A 23,954-nucleotide genomic window follows, 5' to 3' on the forward strand; every position below is an offset into this window, starting at 1 on the left:
AAAATGAGCCTGTGTTGCAAAAAATACAACAGTGCGTTAATAATACAAAAAAGATTCTATAATACAAAAATTATGGCAATAATATATAAAAAAATATTTTATATTACATTTACTGTACCGTTTAATATTGTTATCATATTGTGTACCTGATATTTGTTTTGTCATACTGCTGGTATGATAAATTATATTGAAATTCATAAGATAATAAATGATATACTCGTGAAATCAGATTTAGCGAAATTTTACTGACATGCAGCCACAAAAACAGTGCATTGAAGCACCTTCCGAATGTATTTCTCATGGTAAATATTAGAGTCAGAGTTTTATACATATAGAGCAGGGGTTTTAGAGACATCTGAGAAATATACAGTCTTTTCACACTATTCATAATAGACCCTATACATGCTCAACATGGCATGCATAACCTTTCAGAGCGGTTAAGCTGTTATAAGAATCTATATTAAACTGAAAGCCTATACACACCCTTACAGAAACATACAGAACTTTAAGAAGAGCTTTAAGAGATGCGACTACATTCGCTCTGGAGGAGAGAAAGCCGAAGCAGTCTGAAAATAAACAACAAACTGTAAAAAGGCTGAATACTGAGTAAAAGAAAATCAGGCTTTGATCATGAGCGTGGAGAATCCCGTCCACAGGATTTGCCTTTTGCATGCATTTTTCACTTGATAACATTCATGTAGTTAGATGAGGAGTTGTACGAGTATTAGTCTTTTGGGGAACAAACAATGTGTCTGGCTCTTCAGCAGCAGACTTTTACCACCAGCGGGAGAATAACAAGTCATATTAAAATGATCTACGGCTCAAAAAAAAAAAGCTATATACTTGAAGTGACAGATTAGGTGTAGATCAGAATAACTAGTAATGATCTCTAGCTGCAATGATGGTGTCATAATAATCTGTGGACTAATGTCATGTAAGAAAGACACCAAGCTTTAAAGCTGAAGTGTGTCATCTTTTTTGTTTAAATACCTTCTTTTTGCAATAACTAAGACGTTTGTATCTGAGTTCATATCTTAGTTTGTGAACGAATTGGTAGTTTAAACAAATCTTTTATTTGAACAAAACATTGCAGCAAATAAAATGTAATTTAGTTTGGTTTGTTTCGAGTCTGAACAAAACTTGAAGAAGCATTAAAGCACGTTAACAAACAAGGCTAATGTTTTCATGTTTTTAAAAAGTTCCAACATAGGCTCATTCTGAAAACGTAGCCCTGTATACATTTCTGAAGATCGCGAATTATGTAGCCAGAGGTACAGTACGTTTGGCTGCATTTCATCTTTAAAACAAATGCTACGAGGCGGTATGACGCCATTCCTGTTCGTGCTACCAGTGACCGCTTACCTCCATATGGACGGCTTTTCCACTATTACCAGTTTGTCTAGTAGCTAGCCGCATACGTCTGCGGACTTGAGACGCAGAGAAGAGTTGACGACGGGGTTCGAGTCCGGGGAAAAACGATTGCAGAAAGTATATAATTCATGCATCTGTTATTATAAAAACGTAAAGGTAAATGGAACGTACTCGTAATTTTACGAGGGTACAATTCCAAAATCTGCGATTAGAATAGACACAGATACGACATTTTCTTTTTCTGTTTGTATATGACTGATAAATTTACGATGGCTGTACTTTATAAACACGAAATACAGTTTCACAAGTCCTGATTACGAGTACGAATCAAAAACCATCACTTCACTGTCAAAATAACGTCACCGCTGCCACAGGCATTAATAAACAAGCGAGAGCCAGGTCTTCGTGTCCGTGGTGAAACTGTATTTCATGTTTGTAAAGTACAGCCATCGTAAATGTATCAGTCATATACAAACAGACAAAGAAAATGTCATATTTGTGTCTGTTCTAATCGCAGATTTTGGAATTGTACCCTTGTAAAATTATGAGTACGTTCCGTTTTCCTTTACGTTTTTATAATTAGATGCGTGAATTTTTATTTACGCACAAAATATTTATGACTGTGATTTTGTTCTATAGAAAGCAGGTAAGACAAAAACAGAAGCCAAAAATGAAATAAACAAGTAAATAACACGGTGAGAATGTTGTAAAATCTGAAAACATTGTAAAAATCGGGATTTTCTTTTTCTGGATTGATTATAAAAACTCGGTTGGTTTAGGGAAAGCGGTGGGCGGGTAAATCAGTGCCTTTGAAAACACTATCGGTTGGGTTTAGGCAAGCAGGAGGGTGGGTCAGTTGATCAGTCAGTCAGTTGACCAGTCAGTCAGTCAACAGCAGCCTCTGATGGATTTTCAAGAGAACAGCATGGCACTCGCGAGACAAATTTGAGATCTGAAAAAGCAAACACAGCTGCCTCTGGTGGATTTGCGAAAACAACAACTGCAAAAAAAAAAGTAGCTCCTGGGACGTATTTAGCGCTCTCCAGAAATGTATATAGGGTACGTTTTCAGAATGAGCCAGGGTTGAAAAATTCAGATTTTTGAAGAATAAGACATTCTCATTCTTGGTGTAAAATGATGCAAGTTAATCAAAACAATCAAAAAGTACTTTTTATAGCTTTAATAAGCTAAAGTGTGTTTAAACTTTAAAATGAGAAAGGTATGATGACATTTTTTATTAATGGCTTTTTATTAATGGCAAATTATTAATTTGCAGTACTGTTTTTTTTTGTTTTAGTTATTTATGGTTTTTGGGTATGTGTTACAAAATGTAAAGGTACAAATGGAATCAAACATGCCAAAAGGATAAAATATGTCTCATGTAAAAGAAGAGATAAGTAAAAGAAGAAATAAGTTTAAGTAATAGACGAATGATGTATGTGGTAATGGGGTGGGAAAATAATAAGCTTGTGCTTTATCCCGCTCCATATTTGACCATGTTGAAATGTATTTTTTGTTAAAGATATTTTATGTATGATATTTCTGTTCGAAAAGAAATAAATCAAATCAAACATATTTACATATGTTCTTTAAAATTAATCAATCTGGGGTGCATTTCCGAAAACCATTGTTAGCCAACTAAGGTTGCAGGTTCCGTCGTTTCAACTATAGTTGGGCTCCCTTCTTAGTGCACTCCGAAATCCTGTATGTCATTTTGAACGCAGCTATGGTGGGAAAGTAGAAATCTACAAAGCTTGTGCAAACAAAAATAAGGGATACGTAGGGTGGTTTTAATTTATAGTAGCCTATTTAAATGTAGCTGTATAAATATAGCTGTTTAAATCTACTGTATATGACATAAAGGCTACCACATTTCTGAAGGGGTTTGAGTGTGTCAAATTTGTAAAAGTAGACTTGTCAAATAAATTCTAAGAAAAAATATCATTTATTAATTTTCTATCAGCTTAGTCTTTGATTTATTGGAGAATGAATCGCCAACTATTCCAGTTTTACGCAGTGGATGCCCTTCCAGCTGCAACCCAATACTGGGAAACACCCATACATACACACACACTCATACACTATGGCCAATTTAGTTGATTCAATTCACCTATAATGCATGTGTTTGGACTGTGGGGGAAACCCACGCCAACACGGGGAGAACATGCAAACTCCACTGTCATAATTTAGTCCATATCTGTACAGTATATAATGTTAGGGAATGACTAATGCACCGCACACTATAGGTACACAGTGCAGCTATGATGAATACCAGCGAACCCACCCATCCTTTAGTGATGGACGTACATGTCATATTAGCATTTTCCCCAAACGTTCTTGGGAGCGTTTGCATCTGCTACGCGCCTGTTTCCTCTCGCTGCCATGTGAGATGGAATAAACACATACACGCCAGAGCAGCGCTGTCACGAAGCTTATCTCATCGTGATTAGATTACTGCAGTGGCCTCCTAGCTGACTGCCCAACTAAAACCAACCACCTATGACAGGCTAGTCTGCGCAAACCTCGCTATTTTGCATGCCTGCTGTCTATCTCTGATGACAAAGATAGACAAGCACATCATTCACGTATCAGAAAACAGCCCTGATGTACACCCACAGATGAAAGACCGTTCAGAGAAAGAAATGTTACCTGTTTGTGATCTAGGATGGAGGCCTCTGCTCGGTTTCTTCCATCAAAAACATAAACGACGTCCTGTCGGGCAATCATTAGCTCTTTTTGAAGCTGTTGGTATTCTTGCGCTAACTTCAGATTGTCTTTTAGGGCTTTCCGTAGATTACCCTGGAACAGATTTGCACAAGATGCTCTCAATGACATGTTATAATGAGCAATGGAATGAAGCACTTACACATATCTAAATAGCTTTCAGACTATTTCAACAAGCGATTTTGAAGAAGCACTTTCACATGCTATTACAATGAACTGGAACTGAACCTCCAGGACTTAAAAGCTGATTAAATGACTCGCGCACGGTATTTCAAAATTTCTGAAGCCATGTGATAGCTTTTTCTGCGAGGAACGGACTATAATGTAAGTTATTCACTGATAATCTTGCCCTCCAGTGGGCTGTTAACCTCTATGACCGGATCATTGAGTCAGTGAGTTGAACTCAAGAACTGGATTAGTCCGATTCTTCAACAAATCATTCAGTTTTGTGAACTGCATCGTCTGATTTATTAAAAGCATCTGATTCAAAAGAATGATTAGTTCAAGACTAGATATTGCAACTTTTACCATGAATTTGTGTGAAGAGGCAAAAGGGGCTTTTTAGGCATAATAATAAAATAAAATTAAATAATATAATAAAGGAGGATATACCATTAAGAGCATTTGAGGTGCACAAGAATGTGTGCTGTTTAATTAATCTACTTTTTATTAGAGGCTGAGTACATGATACCTTTTCATTTTAGGTGAGCCATTCCTTTACAAAAGATTAAAAAAATACAGCAAAGCTGAGAAATTAAGTTAGGACAAAAAGATTAAGAGATTATGTCATTCATTTAAGGAGTATATGAAATCTCCAGAAATACAAACAACAACCTTGTGCTTTAACACCACCAAAACAGGCTTGTGAGGTGTACAGTCATTAAACAATGCTTTATAGACTATTGATCAAAAAGTATAATCAAATGCAATGACATTCAGACATTTTCAAGCACCACTTAAAGGGATAGTTCATTATGGATACGTACCCCTGTATACATTTCTGGACAGTGCAAAATGTGTCCTAGGAGGTTCGTGTTTTGTAGTTTTTGCAGTTTTTTCGCGAATCCACCAGATTTCAAATTTCTCTTGCAAGTTCTGTTCACACCTGCTCTTCTCTCGTAAATTCACCAGAGGCCGCTGTCGACTGACTGACTGACAGACCAACTGACCAACCAAATGAATTACCCCACCCACCCCCTTCCCTAAACCCAACTGGTAAGTGTTTTCAAAAGCACCGATTGATCCGGCCACCGCCTTCCCTAAACCTAACCGATAGTGTTTTCAGAAGCACAGATTGACCCACCCACCCCTTTCCTTAAACCCAGCCGAAAGTGTTTTCAAAAGCACAGATTGACCCGCCCACCACGTTCCCTAAACCCAACTGACATTGTTTTCAAAAGCACCAATCAACCCGCCCACCCACATTCTTAAACTCAACCAATGTGTTATCAAATGCACTGATTGACCCGCCCACTGCCTTCCCTAAACCCAACCGACAGTGTTTTCAAAAGCACTGATTGACCCGCCCATCACGTTTCCTAAACCTAACTGAGTGCTTTCAAAAGCACCAGTTGACCTGCCACCGTCTTCCCTAAACCCAACCAACAGTGTTTTCTAAAGCACCGACTGACCCACCCACTGCCTTCCCTAAACCCAAGCGACAGTGTTTTCAAAAGCACCGACTGACCCGCTCACCCCCTTTGCTTAACCTAACCGATAGTTTTTTTAAAAGTACAGATTCACCCGCCCTCCCCTTCCTAAACCCAACCGACAGTTTTCAAAAACACCGATTGACCCGCCCACCACCGTCCTAAACCCAACCAACAGTGTTTTCAAAAGCACAGATTGACCCGCCCACCCCCGTCCTAAACCCAACCAACAGTGTTTTCAAAAGCACAGATTGACCCGCCCACCCCCGTCCTAAACCCAACCAACAGTGTTTTCAAAAGCACAGATTGACCCGCCCACCCCCGTCCTAAACCCAACCAACAGTGTTTTCAAAAGCACAGATTGACCCGCCCACCCCCGTCCTAAACCCAACCAACAGTGTTTTCAAAAGCACAGATTGACCCGCCCACCCCTGTCCTAAACCCAACCAACAGTGTTTTCAAAAGCACAGATTGACACTCCCACCCCCTTCCTAAACCCAACCGATAGTGTTTTCAAAAGCACCGATGACCCACCCACCGTCTTCCCTAAACCCAACTGATAGTGTTTTTACGTACCTCTGGTTAGATAAATTGTGCTCTCCAGAAATGTGTAACAGGCTTTGTATTCACAATGAGCCTGTGTTGCATTAGTTACTCATCCTCCACTTAATCCAAACCTGTTAGAGTTTTTATTCTTCTGTTGAACACAATGGAAAACATACTGAGGAATGCTGAAAAAAGCAACCATTGATTTCCATGGTATTTTTTGTTCTTACTATTAATAAAGACCTCTTTTTTTCAACATTTTTCACAATACCGTGTTTTTTGTTCAACAGAAGAAAGAAATTCCTAAAAGTTTAGAACCACTTAAGTATAAATAAAAGGTGAGGAAATTTTTGGGGGAACTATCTCTATAATATTTTGGGGTCACTGTTATATGTGATTACGTACATGAGATTGAGTATAGATCAATTGCATGGTTGTTTATTTTCTGCACTACTTTTTTTGTTTCGCATCTGACTCGTTTTACTCCAAAATGCTGCAACGAAACCTATCCGAACGCAGTAATTCCAGTAATCATACAGCACTTGAGGAAGCATGTAAACAAATTACAATAAATAGCTCTCTGATTTGCTTGTCTCCACAATCTCCACAACCCTGTGTCAGCATCAGACACAGCGAGAAAGAGAGAGAGAGAGCAATGGAAAGAGAGATGGAGAAGAACATTTCCTGCTCTACCTGGGAATAAGGAATAATGAAGTGTGTCTGGGCAGTAAAACGACCCAGCGCTAAACTGATGAGTTTAACCCAGCACCGAGAGTGGCAGTAAACATGACAAATGCCGGCTATTGATTTAAAGCTTAATTACTGCATGCAGTGCTGACAAAACCCGTCTGATGCACCTCTGAAATGTAAATGGGACAAATTACACTTCATTGGCCATAAGAAACTGATGGTGTCTGCACTTTGCATCCTACTGCTTTTCTACTCACTGAGCGTCTGACTTCATCAAGTAAACAAGCTACATGAGAATATGATGAGGGGAGAGGGGGGAAAAACCCAATTCAGCTTGTGAGAAAGTCACAGTGGAGTGTGTCCATAAGGGCGAGTTACATTTAACGCATCTCGACTTATTGTGTGAAGAAATGCACAACCGTTCACCATTATTATCAAGGTTAATGCAAAAACACAAGAAAAATCTACTGAATATTTACCGCTCTTATTTAAATCAATTAATTGCTGCTATCTTTTGCAAAGAAAAGAAAAACACTTTGTTTTTTGCTGATTCACTCAGAAATATGTTACACTATGGACATAAAATGGGTTGTAAACACATCTGCAAACATCAATTCGACATTGACCTTAACCGTGCCAGCAATGCTAAGGTCATGAAGTTGATTCCCAGGGAAATACAGCTGCGGATGAAACTGTTGCATTAAATAAGAGCATCTGTCTTGAGGATTTATTGAAATGATAATTGCTAATAAAAGGGGCCACAATTGTTAGAGCTATGGTCTGGTGGTTTGCACATGTGCTTTATGTTGTGTGCTAATGTTGGTAATGTAGTGTCTGATAAAGAGGCAGAATGGTCCAGAAATAGTGATGTACATATGGGTCAAAAAAAAAAATCAAATAAAAGTAATACCTGTGTAATCGACACATTATGCTTTTTTTTCTTTACCAAAAATGATCACTATCTTACATTTTACTACGATTTACAGAATATAATTTCAAAACAATAGTGTAGACATCAAAAATCTGATCAGACTAGCATATTTAAATCAATCAATGGCATTTTAAATGATGCAAAATTCTCATTGATTGCCGGTATTCTAATATTATAAAAATCCTAATATTTTGGGACGATCTTTCAAACCACCAGGTTTCACCCATATATCAGCATCAGCATTGTTTTGAACCAATGTTTTATTTGATTAAAAGCATTTAATTAAAAATTATAACAATTTGTATGATTACTTTAGTTCAGGTCAGAATAAGTATGTGGTTTTTATTCTTACATAAACCGTCTATGTGTATGGTCTAAAGCAGTGGGGGGCAAACTTTTTAGACCAGAGGGCCACATCAAGTTTTGCAAACTAAGTGAAGGGCCAAATGTCAAATCCGTCAAAAAATAACTTTTATATAAAGTGGCAGTATGCATGAAACATTTAATATTGGACAGAAACATGTCACATTAACACAAAACTGTTTTTTTAAATAGTTATTATCGAGTCACATTTACAAGTCAAATGAATTTGCACTGCTATTTGTATTTATCATCACTTATCAGTCATCATAAAACAATAAAATAATCTCTTATAAAATATATTAATAATAATAATAATGTAATAATTTTTATAGTGGCGAATAGAAAAGATACTGTGTGATAGAAAATATCTCATTTTAACACATTATAAATAATTCAGTCAAATTTAACTCTTCAGTATAAAAACTATTCAGTCAAATTAACAATAATCTAATTGGCACTGCTTTTAGAATATACAGATCAATCATCATAAAACTTGATAAGAACTTTTTAAAGTGGATGTATGCATGGAAAATATATTCTATGAAAAAAATTAACACAATTAACCAGCAATTATTAAATAATTTGAGTCAAATTCACAATAATCTCTTTTGAGCTTGTATTAATATGCTCATATCAACCATTATAAAACTATGAGATAAAACGGAAGAAGAATCTTAGTCTTTGTTATTCCAAGTCATGTTATTATGAGTCTGTTAATGTGAACAATAAGCCTGAAAATAAAGTTATATTAATATCAACAGCAACACCCTCGCAATATACCTAGCTAATTTAGTCGTTGCCTAACGACATAAAAAAGCGCACTGCGCTCCTTTTTGTTGACAAGAAAAAAGGAGTGCAGTGCGCTTTTTTATACGGTGTACATTGCGTTTTTGTAACAGTTTTGTTCTACTGATTGCACTAACTGTACCGCATGCAATACTGCCATCAAATGGCGTTCACTTGTATTGCATCATATTTTCCTAATTCTAAACTCACTCGCGGGCCGGATGAAAGTGTTCAGCGGGCCGCATTTGGCCCGCGGGCCGTAGTTTGCTCACCTCTGGTCTAAAGTGCATGGCACAGGTGCACTAAGAGCATGTCTGAATCCACTTTTGGTATTTTAATGATGAAATTGTATGGGAGTCAGTTGCTCTAATAAAGAGGCTAAAGACCATGGCCCTAGCATCTGTCGCTAGACCGCTTTTTGAGGTCAGAGGAGTGAGGTTTACCTGCATAGCACTTCGCTAGCAGGCCCCTGTTACACTCACCCCCTGCTAAACCTCACTTCCATCCCGGACGAGCCCCCACATGTAACCCACTGGTCCTACTGCACCCAACCCATGCTGAGCTTGGATCGAACCAATGATTCTTTGTATGGTAGTCGGTTGCTCTAACAAGAAGGCTAAAGACTTCTAGCATCTGTCACTAGAGTACCTTTTGAGGTCAGAGGAGTGAGGCTTACATGCATAGCACTTCGCTAGCTGGCCTCCGTTACACACCGATCAGAGTCTCATCTCCCTTTCCCTTTAAGAATGAGTTGCTGTGGCAGATTTGCTAGTAAGTGGAAAAACAGAATACTTCATTAGAGCGGAAACGGATCTGCTTGTGCATGAGGTTAAAGCCAGCGGACCATCTATTGAACAAGCTGGATTCCACCAAAGCCCCCTGAGGTGAAGAAGGCGTGCGAGTAGGTAGCGTTTTTTTATATTTATCTAGAAAATAATAATCTTTTACGTTTTAGTCTTTTTTCATTTTTCATATTTAAATATGTGCTGCTGCGCATCCCTGCATCTGTAATAAGCAACATGTGTTTTGTGGAGCCGCCAATAGAGGCATATCACTCTTTAAATAACAACAACAAATACTGCCATCAACTTTAGGTTTGGTTTATTTATAAACTAATTTCGAGAGGATCACATGCTTATGATCAACACGGCTGGCTCCTCATTAGCTCCGTAATCTGACCCATTAGATGATTACGGAAGCATTATAAATAACCAGAGTTTTTCACTCCAATTATCTTCGTCTTGAAGCTTACCCCCCTTCCACCTCTACTTCCTCCCCCTTTTTCCGATAGGGCGACACGATGGCCCAGTGGCTAGCACTGTTGCCTCACAGCAAGAACACCGCTGGTCCAACCTCCTAACGGGCTGGTTGGTGTTTCTGTGTGGAGTTTACATGTTCTCTCCGTGTTTGCGTGGGTTTCCCCCGGGTCCCCCGGTTTCCTCCCACCAAAAAACATAAACCATAGCCAATCGACTAAACCAAATTATCACCGAAACAACCCTAGTTTAAACTTCTCACGCGGCGACAAGCAGGGGAGTTCTCGAGACCTACCTGAGCTTGAACTCCCCTCTCGCCCTTCTAACGGGAGGGAGCCCCAGGCTCAAGGAAATTACGAGCTCAGGGCTCTCTCCCGGGACAGCATGCCAAATACGCTTTATTGATTATCAGCTAAGTGTGAACTCTTGAAACTAGCTTTAAAATAGCAACGTGTCAACAATGCACCTTACACACTTCCTTTGCAGACCAGCACACCCATGGGCACAAAACTAGGTGCAAATATGGTATTTAAACAACATGGCATGGGACATGAAAACATACTGTAAGTGCCGGGCTGAAATTAGCAAAAAAACACTGCATTGCATCTAATGTATGATAGCGCCCTATATGAAAATGATACAACAACAGGAGGAAACACAACTCACAATTATGACAAGGAATTAATTTGTGAGATTGCAAATGTAAATTAAATTATAATAAGATTGTAAATTAAGTGTACAAGTGCAATCTAGCATATCATTTAGGATAGATTTACTAAACAAAGCAAATTCTCGTGAGAAATTGTATAAAAGCAGTTTTGCAGCTGATCTACTGACATTGTGTGAGTAAAAGAACACATATCCAGCTGTACAGGTAAACTGCACTTACAGATGCATACAGTATGCCAATACAGTACAGTATCATGTGTTTTCAGCGCTTATGCCGGAAGAAGATTTGCATTCAGGAAGCTGTTAGTAAATCTGACCCAGAGTCACAGCTCTATCCACAATTATGGTTTATTTTTTCAATTAGGCTTTCAATGATCATAACCAAGAAAAAAAAATCTGAGTACAAACAAAAATCCTGATAATCATGTCTTTCTCATCTAAACCACAGTGGTCATCATCCGTATTTCCAGTGTTATTGCCATCATGACGTCTGAATGATGCGCCTCAGGTCAATCAAAGACATTCTGACACTGCCTCTTATTGTACGGTGTTCAAATATATAACGTTTCTGTTGGGCAATGAATCTTTGTGCCGCTTTATTGTTTCCTGTGAGAGTCTAAAGAGACTCTCTGCTCTGCTGCCCTGCAGCAAGTTAATGGCAGACTGGCTCTATGAGGGAGGACTTTTAATTCGGCTCCTGTCTCGCACCAACAACTTGTTTGGAGTTTGCTGCTTCTGCGCGCATGGCGGATTAAGCCCCATTGCCTTTTCTTGTTTTGAACTAATGCATTCTTGATCACCGTTTAATGAAACTATATACCACATGGCGATTTCACATTAGATAAGCCATGTGAGACTTTCATCAGGCGCCGGGCTCTGACTGAGGCCATAATCCCGAAACTCAACTCCCCCAATAAATAGCTTTTCCCTCCGAAAATGAAGTGATAATACGTGGGTTTCATGCAAAACATAACATATTATCTCTGACAGAAAATTAAAGCTTTCATCAAATTATTAGAGAGAACGTCAGTAGAGGTGTGAGATTAAAGACATAGTTCACCTAAAAATGAAATCGTTTCCTCTCGCTCAAGTGGTTCTAAACTTTTATGAATTTCTTTCATCTGCTGAACACGAAACAATGTATTCTGACGAACGTGGAAAACTACGACCACCAAAAAATCTGAAAATGAAGTGATAATACATGGGTTTCATGTGTTGCAAAACACAACATAATCTCTGACAGAAAATTGGAGCTTTTATCAAATTATTAGAGAAAATGTCAGTAGAGGTGTGAGATTAAAGGGATAGTTCACTGATTCTTTTTTATTTATTATTATTCACACTCAAGTGGGTGAAACTTTTATGAATTTCTTTCATATGTTGAACACAAAATATGATATTCTGAAGAATGCTGGAATCCTGAAACTCTAAGACCCCTAAACATAGCTTTTCCCTCTGAAAATGAAGTGATAATACATGGGTTTCATGCAAAACGTAATAATCTCTGATTGAAAATTGGAGCTTTCATCAAATTATTACAGAAAATATATGTAGAGGTGTGAGATTAAGGAGATAGTACAACGAAAAGTTTTACATTATTCACATTCAAGTGGTTCTAAACTTTTATTAATTTCTTCTTTTAAACACAAAAGTGAGTCTAAACAATGTTTGAAACCTGCAGCCATTGAAAATTACTACAAAAGTCAATGGCTGTTTTTTCCACCATTCTTCAGTATATGTTCCTTTGTGTTTAACAGAATAAATAAACCCAAACCAGTTTGGAACAAGGTTGAGTAATTGATGACTTTAATTTTTTGGCGGTGCACTATCCCTTAAAGTGTGAGGTATTCCAGAATAAATGTACATTAGGATGTTTCCTACACCTACATGTGAAATGAATGGAGATTCACTCAGATTAAAGAACTGCCAGCTTAACTTTGGGCATAAAGGATTGTCGAAACTGTAGTTTAAACTGTGGCCACAAGACAACACAGGCTCATTGTGAAAATGTACCTCCGTATACATTTCAGGAGAGCGCAAATTATGTAGCCAGAGCTATGTATGGCTGCACTTCATCTTTAAAACGAACACTGCAGGGCGTATGATGCCACCGACAGCTTCTGTTTCTTTTCACGCTACCAGATGACCACTTACCTCCTTGTGGATGGCTTTTCCGCTGTTACCAGTTTGCACAGTAGCTCGCCATGTACATTGGTGGACTTGAGACGCAGAAAGGAGTTGACCGTGATGACGGGGTTCGAGTTCGGCAAAGAACGGTTTCAGAAAGCAGGTAAAACAAAAACAAAAGGCAAAAAATTAAATAAACAAGTAAATAACAGGGTAATAATATGGTAAGATCAGGGGCTGCGAGGGCTTTTCTTTTTCTGGATTGATTTTGAAAACACAGTTGGTTGGGTTTAAGGAAGGGGGTGATCAGGTCAATTGGTCCTTTTGAAAACACTATCAGTTGGGTTTAGGGAAGGGAGGGGGTGGGGGTGTGGCTCGTTCGGTCTGTCAGTCGACAGCGGCCTCTGGTGGATTTACATGAGAAGAGCTGGCGCAAATGGCACTCGCTAGAGAAATTAGAAGCATACACAGCAGCCTCTGGTGGATTCACAAAAACTGCAAAAAAAAAAACATACCTCTTGGGACGTATTTCGCAGTCTCCAGAAATGTATATAGGGGTACATATCAATAATGAGCCGGGGTTGCCATATGAAGACACAGAAAACATTTAAAAATTAAACCTTTTCTGCACAGACAAGATACAAACATTTTTTTTTTTAAATTCTGAAATTACGCATACCGTTTTTAAGGGATCAATATTCAAGTGACAACACCATAGGGGGACATTTGTACCAAAAAACGCATTGTTAATGCAAATTACTTTAAAACTCAATAAATGTAAATTAATTCAATGCAGGCTCATTCTGAAAATGTACCTCTATATACATTTCTGGAGAATGCCAAATACGTCCTACGTATTTACATACGTAAATCCACCAGAGGCCGCTGTTGACTGGCTGACTGAATGACTGACTGACTGACTGACTGACTGACTGACTGACCGATCGACTGACCCACCCTCCTCCTTGCTTAAACCCAACCAATAGTATATTCAAAAGTACAGACTGACCCCCCACCCACTTCCCTAAACCCAACCAACAGTTTTTAAAAGTAATCCTTGCCTGATTTTAACCACGTTCCATTTTATGACATTCTCACCCTGTTATTTACTTGTTTATTTTATTCTTTGGCTTTTGTTTTAACTGCTTTCTAGAACCGTTCCTTACCGGACTCATACCCCTTCGTCGTGGTCAACTCCTCTCTGCGTCTCAAGTCCACCGTTGTACATGGCGAGTTAACAGGACAAACTGGTAACAGCGGGAAAGCTATTCATACTGAGGTAAGCGGTCAGCTGGTAAGAGCGAAAAAGAACAGCATCATACTGCCTTGTAGTGTTCATTTTAAATATGAAGTGCAGCCATATGTACTTATGGCTACATCAGGGGTTTAGCTTATGGCTATTAAGGGGGGCGCGAGACATTGAGGCGTGTACTCAAGTAAATTATGATGACGATTGTTATTTGTGCACTAGAGGGAATATGATTAATGTTAGCTCCACAGCTAACTATCAGGCATCTGTAGAGTTAATACTTAAGTAAAATATATACAAATAAAATGGGCCGGGTGCTTTTTAAAATTAATGACGGTGAATGAATGAAAGTGAAACCGGTGTGCCGTCTGACAAAAAAGTGCCCTTCTGAATCAAATCAGCAGGATGCCCTTCTGGATCTTTCACTTACTTTGAAGACACTACTGACTATGTTTACATGGACATCACTTATTTGCCTTAATAAGACACTAATTAATGTGTTACGTGAAGTGCTTTTTGAATATTGCGTCACCAGGCTATTCACGTTTCCTGCAGAGGCTCATGTAATTTTGGGTGTTTCATCTTTAATTTTTCGACTTTACTGCAGTTCAATTCAAGTTTCACTTTCATTCATGAACATTTCATTCACGTCCCCGCGACAAACTGGGGTATTAGACGCGAATATAAAGTAAGGACTGGCAGAAGAGTGTTGTTTTAATGGAAAGCCGAATGAAAAAAAAAAAAACTCCGCATTTTGTGATGTGTGTGTGTGTGGGGTCCTTTACTGACAGCCGTGTGTAAGGATCTTGTCACAAAATGCGGCGAAAAGTCCTACATGACGGTAATAGTTTGATTGCGGTGTTGACTTCAATAATGCCACTAAAATCTGCATACCCCACATGTCTTAATTCCATTTCTGTTTAGTTCAATTATGACTTTAGTCGGAATAAGATTATCAAAATCACTGTTTACATGGTAGACTCTAATCAGAGTATTGTCCTAATCGTATTAAAATCGTATTAAAGTATTTTTGCCCATGTAAACATACTCAATGTTCGACTCCACATCGTCAGGGCTCTGCAATCTTGGCTTTGCGAAGCAGCATTTTCTGTATGTACGTCCATCAAAAGCAAGGAAGCTATGGCTCATGCTTATTGGCAGTGGAAGATGATTTACGGTTAGTCGTGTCAGGAATCCAATCACAGATTAGCATGTTGTCCTCACAGAAACAGGCTCAGCCATCACACTGAATCAGGTAAGCTGTACATTTATGTTTCAATATACTTAATGCTATGCACTTTAAATACAGCAAGTAATATGGGAATGATAATTTAGCCTCGAGTGAGGGGTGCCCGGGGGGGGTTTGGTGCGAATGAAATTGTACAAATTTAGATGGTGGTGTGTCCTAAAATTTTGAAAATCCCTGGGCTAATTCGTGATCTCCAGAAATGTATATAGGGCTACGTTTTTCAGAATGAGCCTATGTTGAATTAATTTTGAAAAACCCCTATGAATAGCAATAATTCAACAGCCTCTAAATCTACATCTATTATATTATTCATACAAAAATTATATGTTTGCAAATGTATGTGTGCTAGAACCACACGTTTTATGTTTAACTAAATATTAATGACTGTCAGTGGCAGATTATATTTGATAAAAGGTTTTCTGTTACATGTGTGTTCCGTTTTTTTTGCTATTTCTGACCATCCCTCGAAATAATACGCAGTGCATCATCCTTACAAATCTAAATATTTATAAAAAGTAATTTCAGCTTGAATGGTGATTGGAGCACATCAAATCCCTTAACCAATCAAATGCACTCATGCTCGTTTGGCTTCAGCTGATCTGTTTTTCTGATATGTAAAGAAAACATTTGTTAACCTGGATTATACATATTTAAACAGCAAAGCCGGTCTAGCATCAGCACGTATAGGAAATCATCTTGACGTAAATGTAAATATGAAAGAAGGGTTCTTGACCTCTGTGTCCTTCATGACAGCCTGCCGTTGAGTGAACAGGGCAGAGTGAATCTGTGCGTGATCAGACTTCCTCTGTTCACAGGAAGCCATATCTCTGTGCAAGTTACCCATCACTTCTGCCGCTGTACCATGTTTGAACATCATAGCGTTTGACAAAGCCCTGAAATAAACCAATAAAACAAGCATGTCTAATATGTAACACTTACTGTAATTTACAATTCACACCATTCACTACTGGCTTAGTACCTGCCTATTATAAAGATATAAACTGTTAGAAAGTATGATCTTATTTTACATCCCTAATCCTACCCAATACCTAAACCCAACTACTACCTTACTAACTATTAATTAGAGCTAATTAGTAGCTTATTTAGCTGAAAGTGTTAGTTAATGGGTTGTCAATGAGTTTGTTAATACTGTAGCGTGAATTATATATTTAAAAACAGTGTGACCAAAAATTATAATATCTCTAGCTTGGTGATAAAATCTGTATTTATTGACCCAATACTATTGTCAATATCGATAAAAAATGTTTGGTATGGAGTTTCTGGTATGAAGGCTATAGTTTTATTAAAATGTGGCTACTAAGCACATGGCGAGAGACGCCAGGGGAGCACAAGTGCAAAGCGCATTAAAAATGGTAAAGGCAACCATGCGCTCGCACTTGTCACTTCACCTCAGAATAACAACACATGCGAAAATGAGTGCTGTATAGTAGCAGTGAGGAGATTGTAAATAAAAAAAGATTTAAGGATGTCGCCAGAATGGCTTTTTGGTTTCTTTTCTTGTGCATCCCATTTTTAAGCATAGGGGGTAATATAGTCTTTCAACTTCACAATTTGTATTGTTGCAATATGTATTTAAATAATGATGGTTGGTTCATTTACTTGAAAGCTCAGATTTGATTATCATAATTAGTTTTTGTTTACAGAGTTTGAGGTTTACTGTATCATTATTATTGACACCTTAAAGATGTTGATCTACCTTTACTATTGCACACACTTTGTAACATTTTATTGATCAATTTAAGAGTCTCTTTAACACTTAAGTTTATTTTATTATAAAGAGATCAGATATTTTGTTTAAATATTTTAGTTTTTGACTATTAATACTATTTGCCTTAGTAATGTTGGTTAATTAAAATAAAGTGATTAAATAAAAAAACCCTAATATTCCTAAATGTATTGTTAAAAAAATGCAATAATTATCTATACCGAATTATCTAAAACATGATAACTTGATCATTTGTTTTACACTATCGTCCAGCCCTAAGTTACATTATAATAAAAGTAATAATATAATAGTATCATGTAATAAATTATGTGTAATTGTAAACAATTAACACAAAATCAACTCTAAAACCCATCCCTGTAGTTGGTGAATATTGTTAAAAAATTAGGTAACACTATATTTTATGGTGCCATTGTACTTGCTCCATGTACTTACTTCATTAATAACAATTAATTATGCATACTGTAATCACATACAGCTAACCCTAAACAATCTATCTCTAACCGGTAACACTTTAGTTTAAGTAACAATTCACAGCATTTACTACAGACTTATTATCTGTTTATTAATAAGATATGAACTGTTTAATAGCACTTATAAAGTATGATCTTATTTTACATCCCTAATCCAACTCAATACCTAAACCCAACTACTACTTTATTAACTGTAAATAAGCAGCTAATTAGAAGTTTATTGAGCTAAAAGTTTTAACTAATGTTTTTTTAATACTGTAACATGAATTATACATTAGAATAACAATATAATATGTCTAGCTGATGTATAATGTAAAAAAGTTCTAGTTGCCTTAAGTTTTTAAGCTAAATCAAATTAACCTTATGAGTTCATTGAACTTATATTACGCTAAACTGTCTTAAAACAGCTTGCATAACTTATAAAATTAAGTTAAAACATGGTTAACTTAGTTTAATAAGTTACAATGACCTACAGTAAAAACATGCTGTCAGGACTAATCGATTATATTATTATTTACAGTGTAGTTACAATATAATAAAAGTATCAATATAATATTTCATGTAATAAATTATGTGTAATTGTAAGCAACTAACCAAGTCTAAAATCCTTATACAGTAGTTAGTAAATATTGTTAAACATTAGGCAACCCTTTATTTTAATGTGCCCTGGTTAAATGTAGTTGCTCAATCTAATCAACATTCTATCCCTAACCGGTAACACTTTATTTTAAGTAACAATTCACAGCATTTACTACTGACTTATTATCTGCCTATTATTAAGATATTAACTGTTTATTAGCACTTATAAAGTATGATCTAATTTTACATCCCTAATCCAACTCAATACCTAAACCCAACTACTACCTTACTAACTATTAATAAACAGCTAATTAGTAATTTATTGAGCTGAAAGTTTTAATTAATGGCTTTTTTAAAATACTGTAGCGTAAGTTATACATTAAAATAAAGCGTGACAGACAATATAGTATGTCTAGCTGATGTACATTGTAAAAAATCCTGGTTGCCTTAAATTTTTAAGCTGAATCAAATTAACCTTATGAGTTCATTGAACTTATATTACGTTAAACTGACTTAAAACAGCTTGCATAACTTATCAAATTAAGTTAGAACATGGTCAACTTAGTTTAATAAGTGACAATGACCTTAAAACATATACTGTCAGGACTAATGGATCATATAATCTTTTACAGTGTAGTTACAATATAATAAAAGTATTAATTTAATATTAGATGTAATAAGTTATATGTAATTGTAAGCAACTAACACAAAGTCAAGTCTAAAATCCCTGTAAACATTGTTAAAATTAGACAACACTTTATTTTAATGTGCCCTTGTTAGATGTAGCTGCTCCATGTACTCATTACATTCATTACAATTAATTATGCATACTGTAATCGCATGCAAGAAACCCTAAATCTAACCCACAGTCTATCCCTAACCGGTAACACTTTAGTTTAGGTAGCAATTCACCCCATTTACTACTACCTGGCTATTATCAAGATATTAACTGTTCATTAGCAGTTTTAAAGTACCAATCTTATTTTACATCCCTAATCCTACCTAATACCTAAACCCAACTACTACTTTAGTACAGTAACTATTAATAAGCAGCTAATTAGTAGTTTACTGAGCTAAAAGTCTTAGTTAATGGTTTGTTAATAGCATGAGCTATGAATTGAACATTAAAATAAAGTGATTACATGTAATTAATTAATAGTACTCAGTAGTTAAATGTGTTATAAGGACACCGTAAAGTGTTACCAAAATTATTGTGACTCATTTGTGCAATTACATTGTAACAACAGCACCTTAAAAGAATGTGTAACTTAAATTTTATGTACACATGGTCATTTTATCTTACTGTAAGTCCTCTATAATGTCTGGCATAGTGCTGATAGTTTGCTCCATCATCTCTGATTCTTGCTTTAAATCCTTAGACTTCAGGTCAAGTTCCTTGATATGGTTTGAAATCTCATCATACCGCAGTAACAGCACAGTAATATGTTCCTAATAACATATAAAAATGAGCAAATATTGTATTACATATATTTTAAACACAATGTGAGAAAACTTTTTAAGTACAAGTTAGCAAAAGTGATATATATATAGACTTTTCTAACTCATTCAGTACTATAATTGTTTTTTTTTTTACCTTCGCAGAATCCAAACACTCCTGATGGTGCTTTTTCCTCTCCTCAAAATCATCAGAGAGGTTTTTGTGTGCAGTTTGCATGTCACTTAGCTTCGCTTTCAAATTTTCAATACTCTGATAAAAAATAATAATAATAAAGACAGGCTTATGCAAATGGAAACTTTAGCCATCATTTTTAGGACTGTGCAAATGTTAGTTTTATGTGACTTGAAATAAGCTTTACTTAAATTAAGCCAGATTTACCTCAGATTTCTCTGTTAATATCTGTGTCAGTTTCTCCAATTCAGTCACCAGTTCAGCAGATGCAATGGAAGCATCGTCATGCTTTTTCTGCAGTTCACCTTTCACCCGCTTACAGTTATTTTGTTCACGAATATATTCAGCTGCCTCTACATCCAGATTACCCTGTAGGTTAAAACAATTACAACATCAATGGTAAAGGATAATTCAACCAAAAACTAAAACTCCACTGTCTTAGTTGCGTTCACGAAAGAAATATATTGTGATGAATGTTGGAAAGTGGTAGCCATTGACTTTCATAGTATTGTTTTCCTACAACACACACCTACTGTCAATGGCTTCTTCCTACCTGCCTTCAACAGAAGTAAATTAAATTTTTTTTGGTGAACTATCCCTTTAACAGATACATAAAATGTACACACAAATTCATTGATCATTCATTTATTAAGTAATTATAAACGGTAAATGTTTTCAAGACAGGTTTTACCTTGATGAAATCTAATGCAGCCTTTTCGGTTGACACCAGAGACTTCATTTTGTCAATTTCTTTCTGCACACCAAAAATAAAAAGTGTATTATAAAGAAACATTTCAGCACAAAGAGGACAAAAACTAAATATAAAGCAGCTTAGAACTTTTCATACTAAACTTTAACTCTTCGTCATCTTTAAAATCGAATCTTTTTAATGTATTTATTGTCAAAAAAGGCCATTAATGCAATCCAGGCTCATTCTGAAAACGTACCCCTATATACATTTCTGGAGAGTGTCAAATACGTCCCAGGAGCTACGCTATTTTGCAGTTTTTGATTCCGCAAATCCATAAGAAGCCGCTGTTGTACGCTTTTTCAGATTTTAAATTTCTCTTGAGGCCACTGTCGATTCACTGACAGACTTGACCAATCCATTGGCCTACCCTCATCCTTCTCTAAACCCAACCCAATAGTGTTTTCAAAAGAACCAATTGACCTAATTAAGGTAAGCGCGAAAAGGAACGGCATCATATGCCTCGTAGCGTGTGTTTTAAAGACGAAATGCAGCAGTACATACTTCTGGCTACATAATTCGCAATCTCCAGAAATGTATATAGGGCTAGGTATTAAGAATGAGCCTATGTTGCATTAATGACTTTAAAGAGGTCATTTGATGCTATTTTAACATTTTCAGTCAACAATAACTTATATTTTTAGCTGTCCTTTATATAAACCTATTGTATGCCTACTAAAGCATTTAAATGAGTACTCGTTGCTTTTTTAACTGTTTTAATTTGTGGTTTTTGAAACTAATTTCACTTTTCAATGGGCAAGGTGAGGAATGTTATGGAGGGAGAAGATTCAAACTATTTTTTTTGGATTCAGGTCTTTTATACATGTATTGACTTATTTTTTATTGGGACGATACAAAAAAAAATCCAAACAAAAAGCTGAATAATATTTCTTGCACATAGATTATATACATTAAATCACTTTTCTGGCTCTTAAATTCTACTTGTTCATTAATTGAGCTCTCTAGTGCAGTGTTTCCCAACACTGGTCCTAAAGGCACACCAACAGTGTCACAAACCCAGAAAAAAGGTGTTCCCTAATTTTGATGACAGCCTTTCCACAGGTTAGCAGTAAGCTAATGTATTGTTAATATCATAATGCAAATCTTGCATTCATGCTAACAAACAAATGATCAAAAGCAATATATTAATGCAATTCAAATATATAAAATATGAATTGATGTTTACTTTAAACTTATTATAAATATATATTTATATTGTTCAGTTATAATGATTAAAATATTTGTTGTCAAATAATTTCGTGGCTAAAAAGTATCGGTTCAGGCACCGTTTTGGCACCTGTACCATTTTAAAAGTATCGATTTAGCACCGGTATCAAAATAACCCTAAACGATACCCAACCCTAGTCAGATAAGAGAGACATCCAAAATATGTACTGTTGGTGTGCCTCCAGGAACAGGGTTGGGAAACACTGCTCTAATGGACTGTTCTTCAGATCTGAAGAGCACATGTGTCCTCCTACCCTGTTCCTCAGCTCCTCCAGAAAGGTCTGGCGCTCCAGACGCTCCAGCTCTGCTTTAGTGTCTGAGTGTTCATTATAAACCTGCTGGAGTTCATCTTTGACTGGTTTCCACTGCTTCTCGCTAAGACTGATCTTCAGCTTGATGTGCTCATGATCCATCGCTAGCTTTCTCACAGCCTGTTTGCTAAAACGACACAGCCACAAACAACATCATAAAACACAGTCAGTCCCTCGAGATGTACAGAGAGCAAACCAACAGCAGCCCGCTTACAAAAAATGCTTACTCAGCATTCAGCATATTTCACAAGTGGAAAATGCCCTGAATAAATGACATCCAAGTTTAGTCAATCTAGTTAGTAGATATTTACATACTGTACCTACAAAGCAGTCTTTGTGATTTGGTTATTGTGCTAAACCCTTTTATATTTTTTAGCAGGGGTCACCACAGTGAAATGATCACTGTTCAAAGTGAAATGATCATCTATTCCAGCATGTTTCATGCAGCGGATGCCCTTCCAGCTGCAACCCACACGGGGAATACCCATACACTCTCATTCACACACACTCATACACTATGGCCAATTTAGTTTACCCAATTCACTTATACCGCATGTCTTTGGACTGTGGGGGAAACCTGGAGAAAAGCCACATCAACACAGGGAGAACATGGAAACTCCACACAGAGATGCCGACTGGCCCAGTCGGGACTCAAACCAGCAACCTTCTTGCTGTGAGGTTTCCCCCGCAGTCCAAACACATGCGATGTAGGGGAATTGAACAAACTAAATTGGCTGTAGTGTATGAGTGTGAATGTTTGTGTATGGGTGTTTCTCAGTACTGGGTTGCAGCTGGAAGGGCATCTGCTGTGTAAAACATGGATAAGTTGGCGGGTCATTCCACTGTGGTGACCCCTGATGAATAAAGGGACTAAGCCGAAAGAAAATGAATGAATAAATGAATGTAAAGTCTTGCACATTCACAGAAAATAGTGTTTGCTTTGCCAAATAAGGTGGATAATGATTTTTTTTAATAAATTGCATTGGTTTGTCTACTGATGTCCAATGCAAAACTTTAACTAGAAGCAAAACCAGTGGAGAATCATTGTTAGTTCATGCTGTGGTGCTGCTTCACAGCATTTTAATTTTAGCAGCAGCGCACACACACACACACACACACACACACACACACACCTACACATTTTTAATGAAGTGGAATTAGAGTTGTTGCCTGATTTGATGACGTGATCTGCAGGAACACAGATTCAGTGTTGATAATTAAAGAATCCAACACTCACACAACAGACCAATGAACCGCAAGACGTTTCCAGCACATTTCTCATAGTGCCGTTGTCATTGGAGTCCCCGTCTACAACATGGGATCCAATGCTGATCTATAAGTTCTTCGTCAAGTTGGGAAGAACCACTGTGTATGTAGATTTTCTCGCGTGTCACAGTTTTTCTCGATGTGCTAGTCTAAACAGCATGAATAACACGACTGTTGTGTGTGTTTGAAACATATGGTCTTCACAGATCTTATGGAGGAGATGCCATTTGTTGTTGCCATACCATGGACAATTTAGAGAGGAAGCAACAACTATGAACTGTTTTTCATTTGGATTTCATGTTCTGCATAAAAATCTATTTGTTGTACTTAGCATTATTCAATACAATTTGTATGTATTTTTTGCCA

General features: G+C 36.9%; 1 protein-coding gene across 1 annotated transcript in view; it reads right to left on the reverse strand.

Moving 5' to 3' along the window:
* LOC130218556 (coiled-coil domain-containing protein 178) overlaps positions 1 to 23,954 on the reverse strand; it is a 59,155-nt gene that overhangs the window by 15,325 nt on the left and 19,876 nt on the right. Inside the window, exons 9-15 of the mRNA XM_056450770.1 lie at positions 22,266 to 22,449; positions 20,728 to 20,790; positions 20,244 to 20,405; positions 20,001 to 20,114; positions 19,710 to 19,855; positions 16,344 to 16,503; positions 4,021 to 4,170 (exon numbers count right to left, since the gene is read on the reverse strand). Coding sequence (XP_056306745.1) covers positions 4,021 to 4,170; positions 16,344 to 16,503; positions 19,710 to 19,855; positions 20,001 to 20,114; positions 20,244 to 20,405; positions 20,728 to 20,790; positions 22,266 to 22,449 — 979 coding nt within the window. The remainder of the gene's footprint in view (positions 1 to 4,020; positions 4,171 to 16,343; positions 16,504 to 19,709; positions 19,856 to 20,000; positions 20,115 to 20,243; positions 20,406 to 20,727; positions 20,791 to 22,265; positions 22,450 to 23,954) is intronic.

This window comes from Danio aesculapii, chromosome 24 (genome assembly GCF_903798145.1).
Source record: "Danio aesculapii chromosome 24, fDanAes4.1, whole genome shotgun sequence".
NCBI lineage: Eukaryota > Metazoa > Chordata > Actinopteri > Cypriniformes > Danionidae > Danio > Danio aesculapii.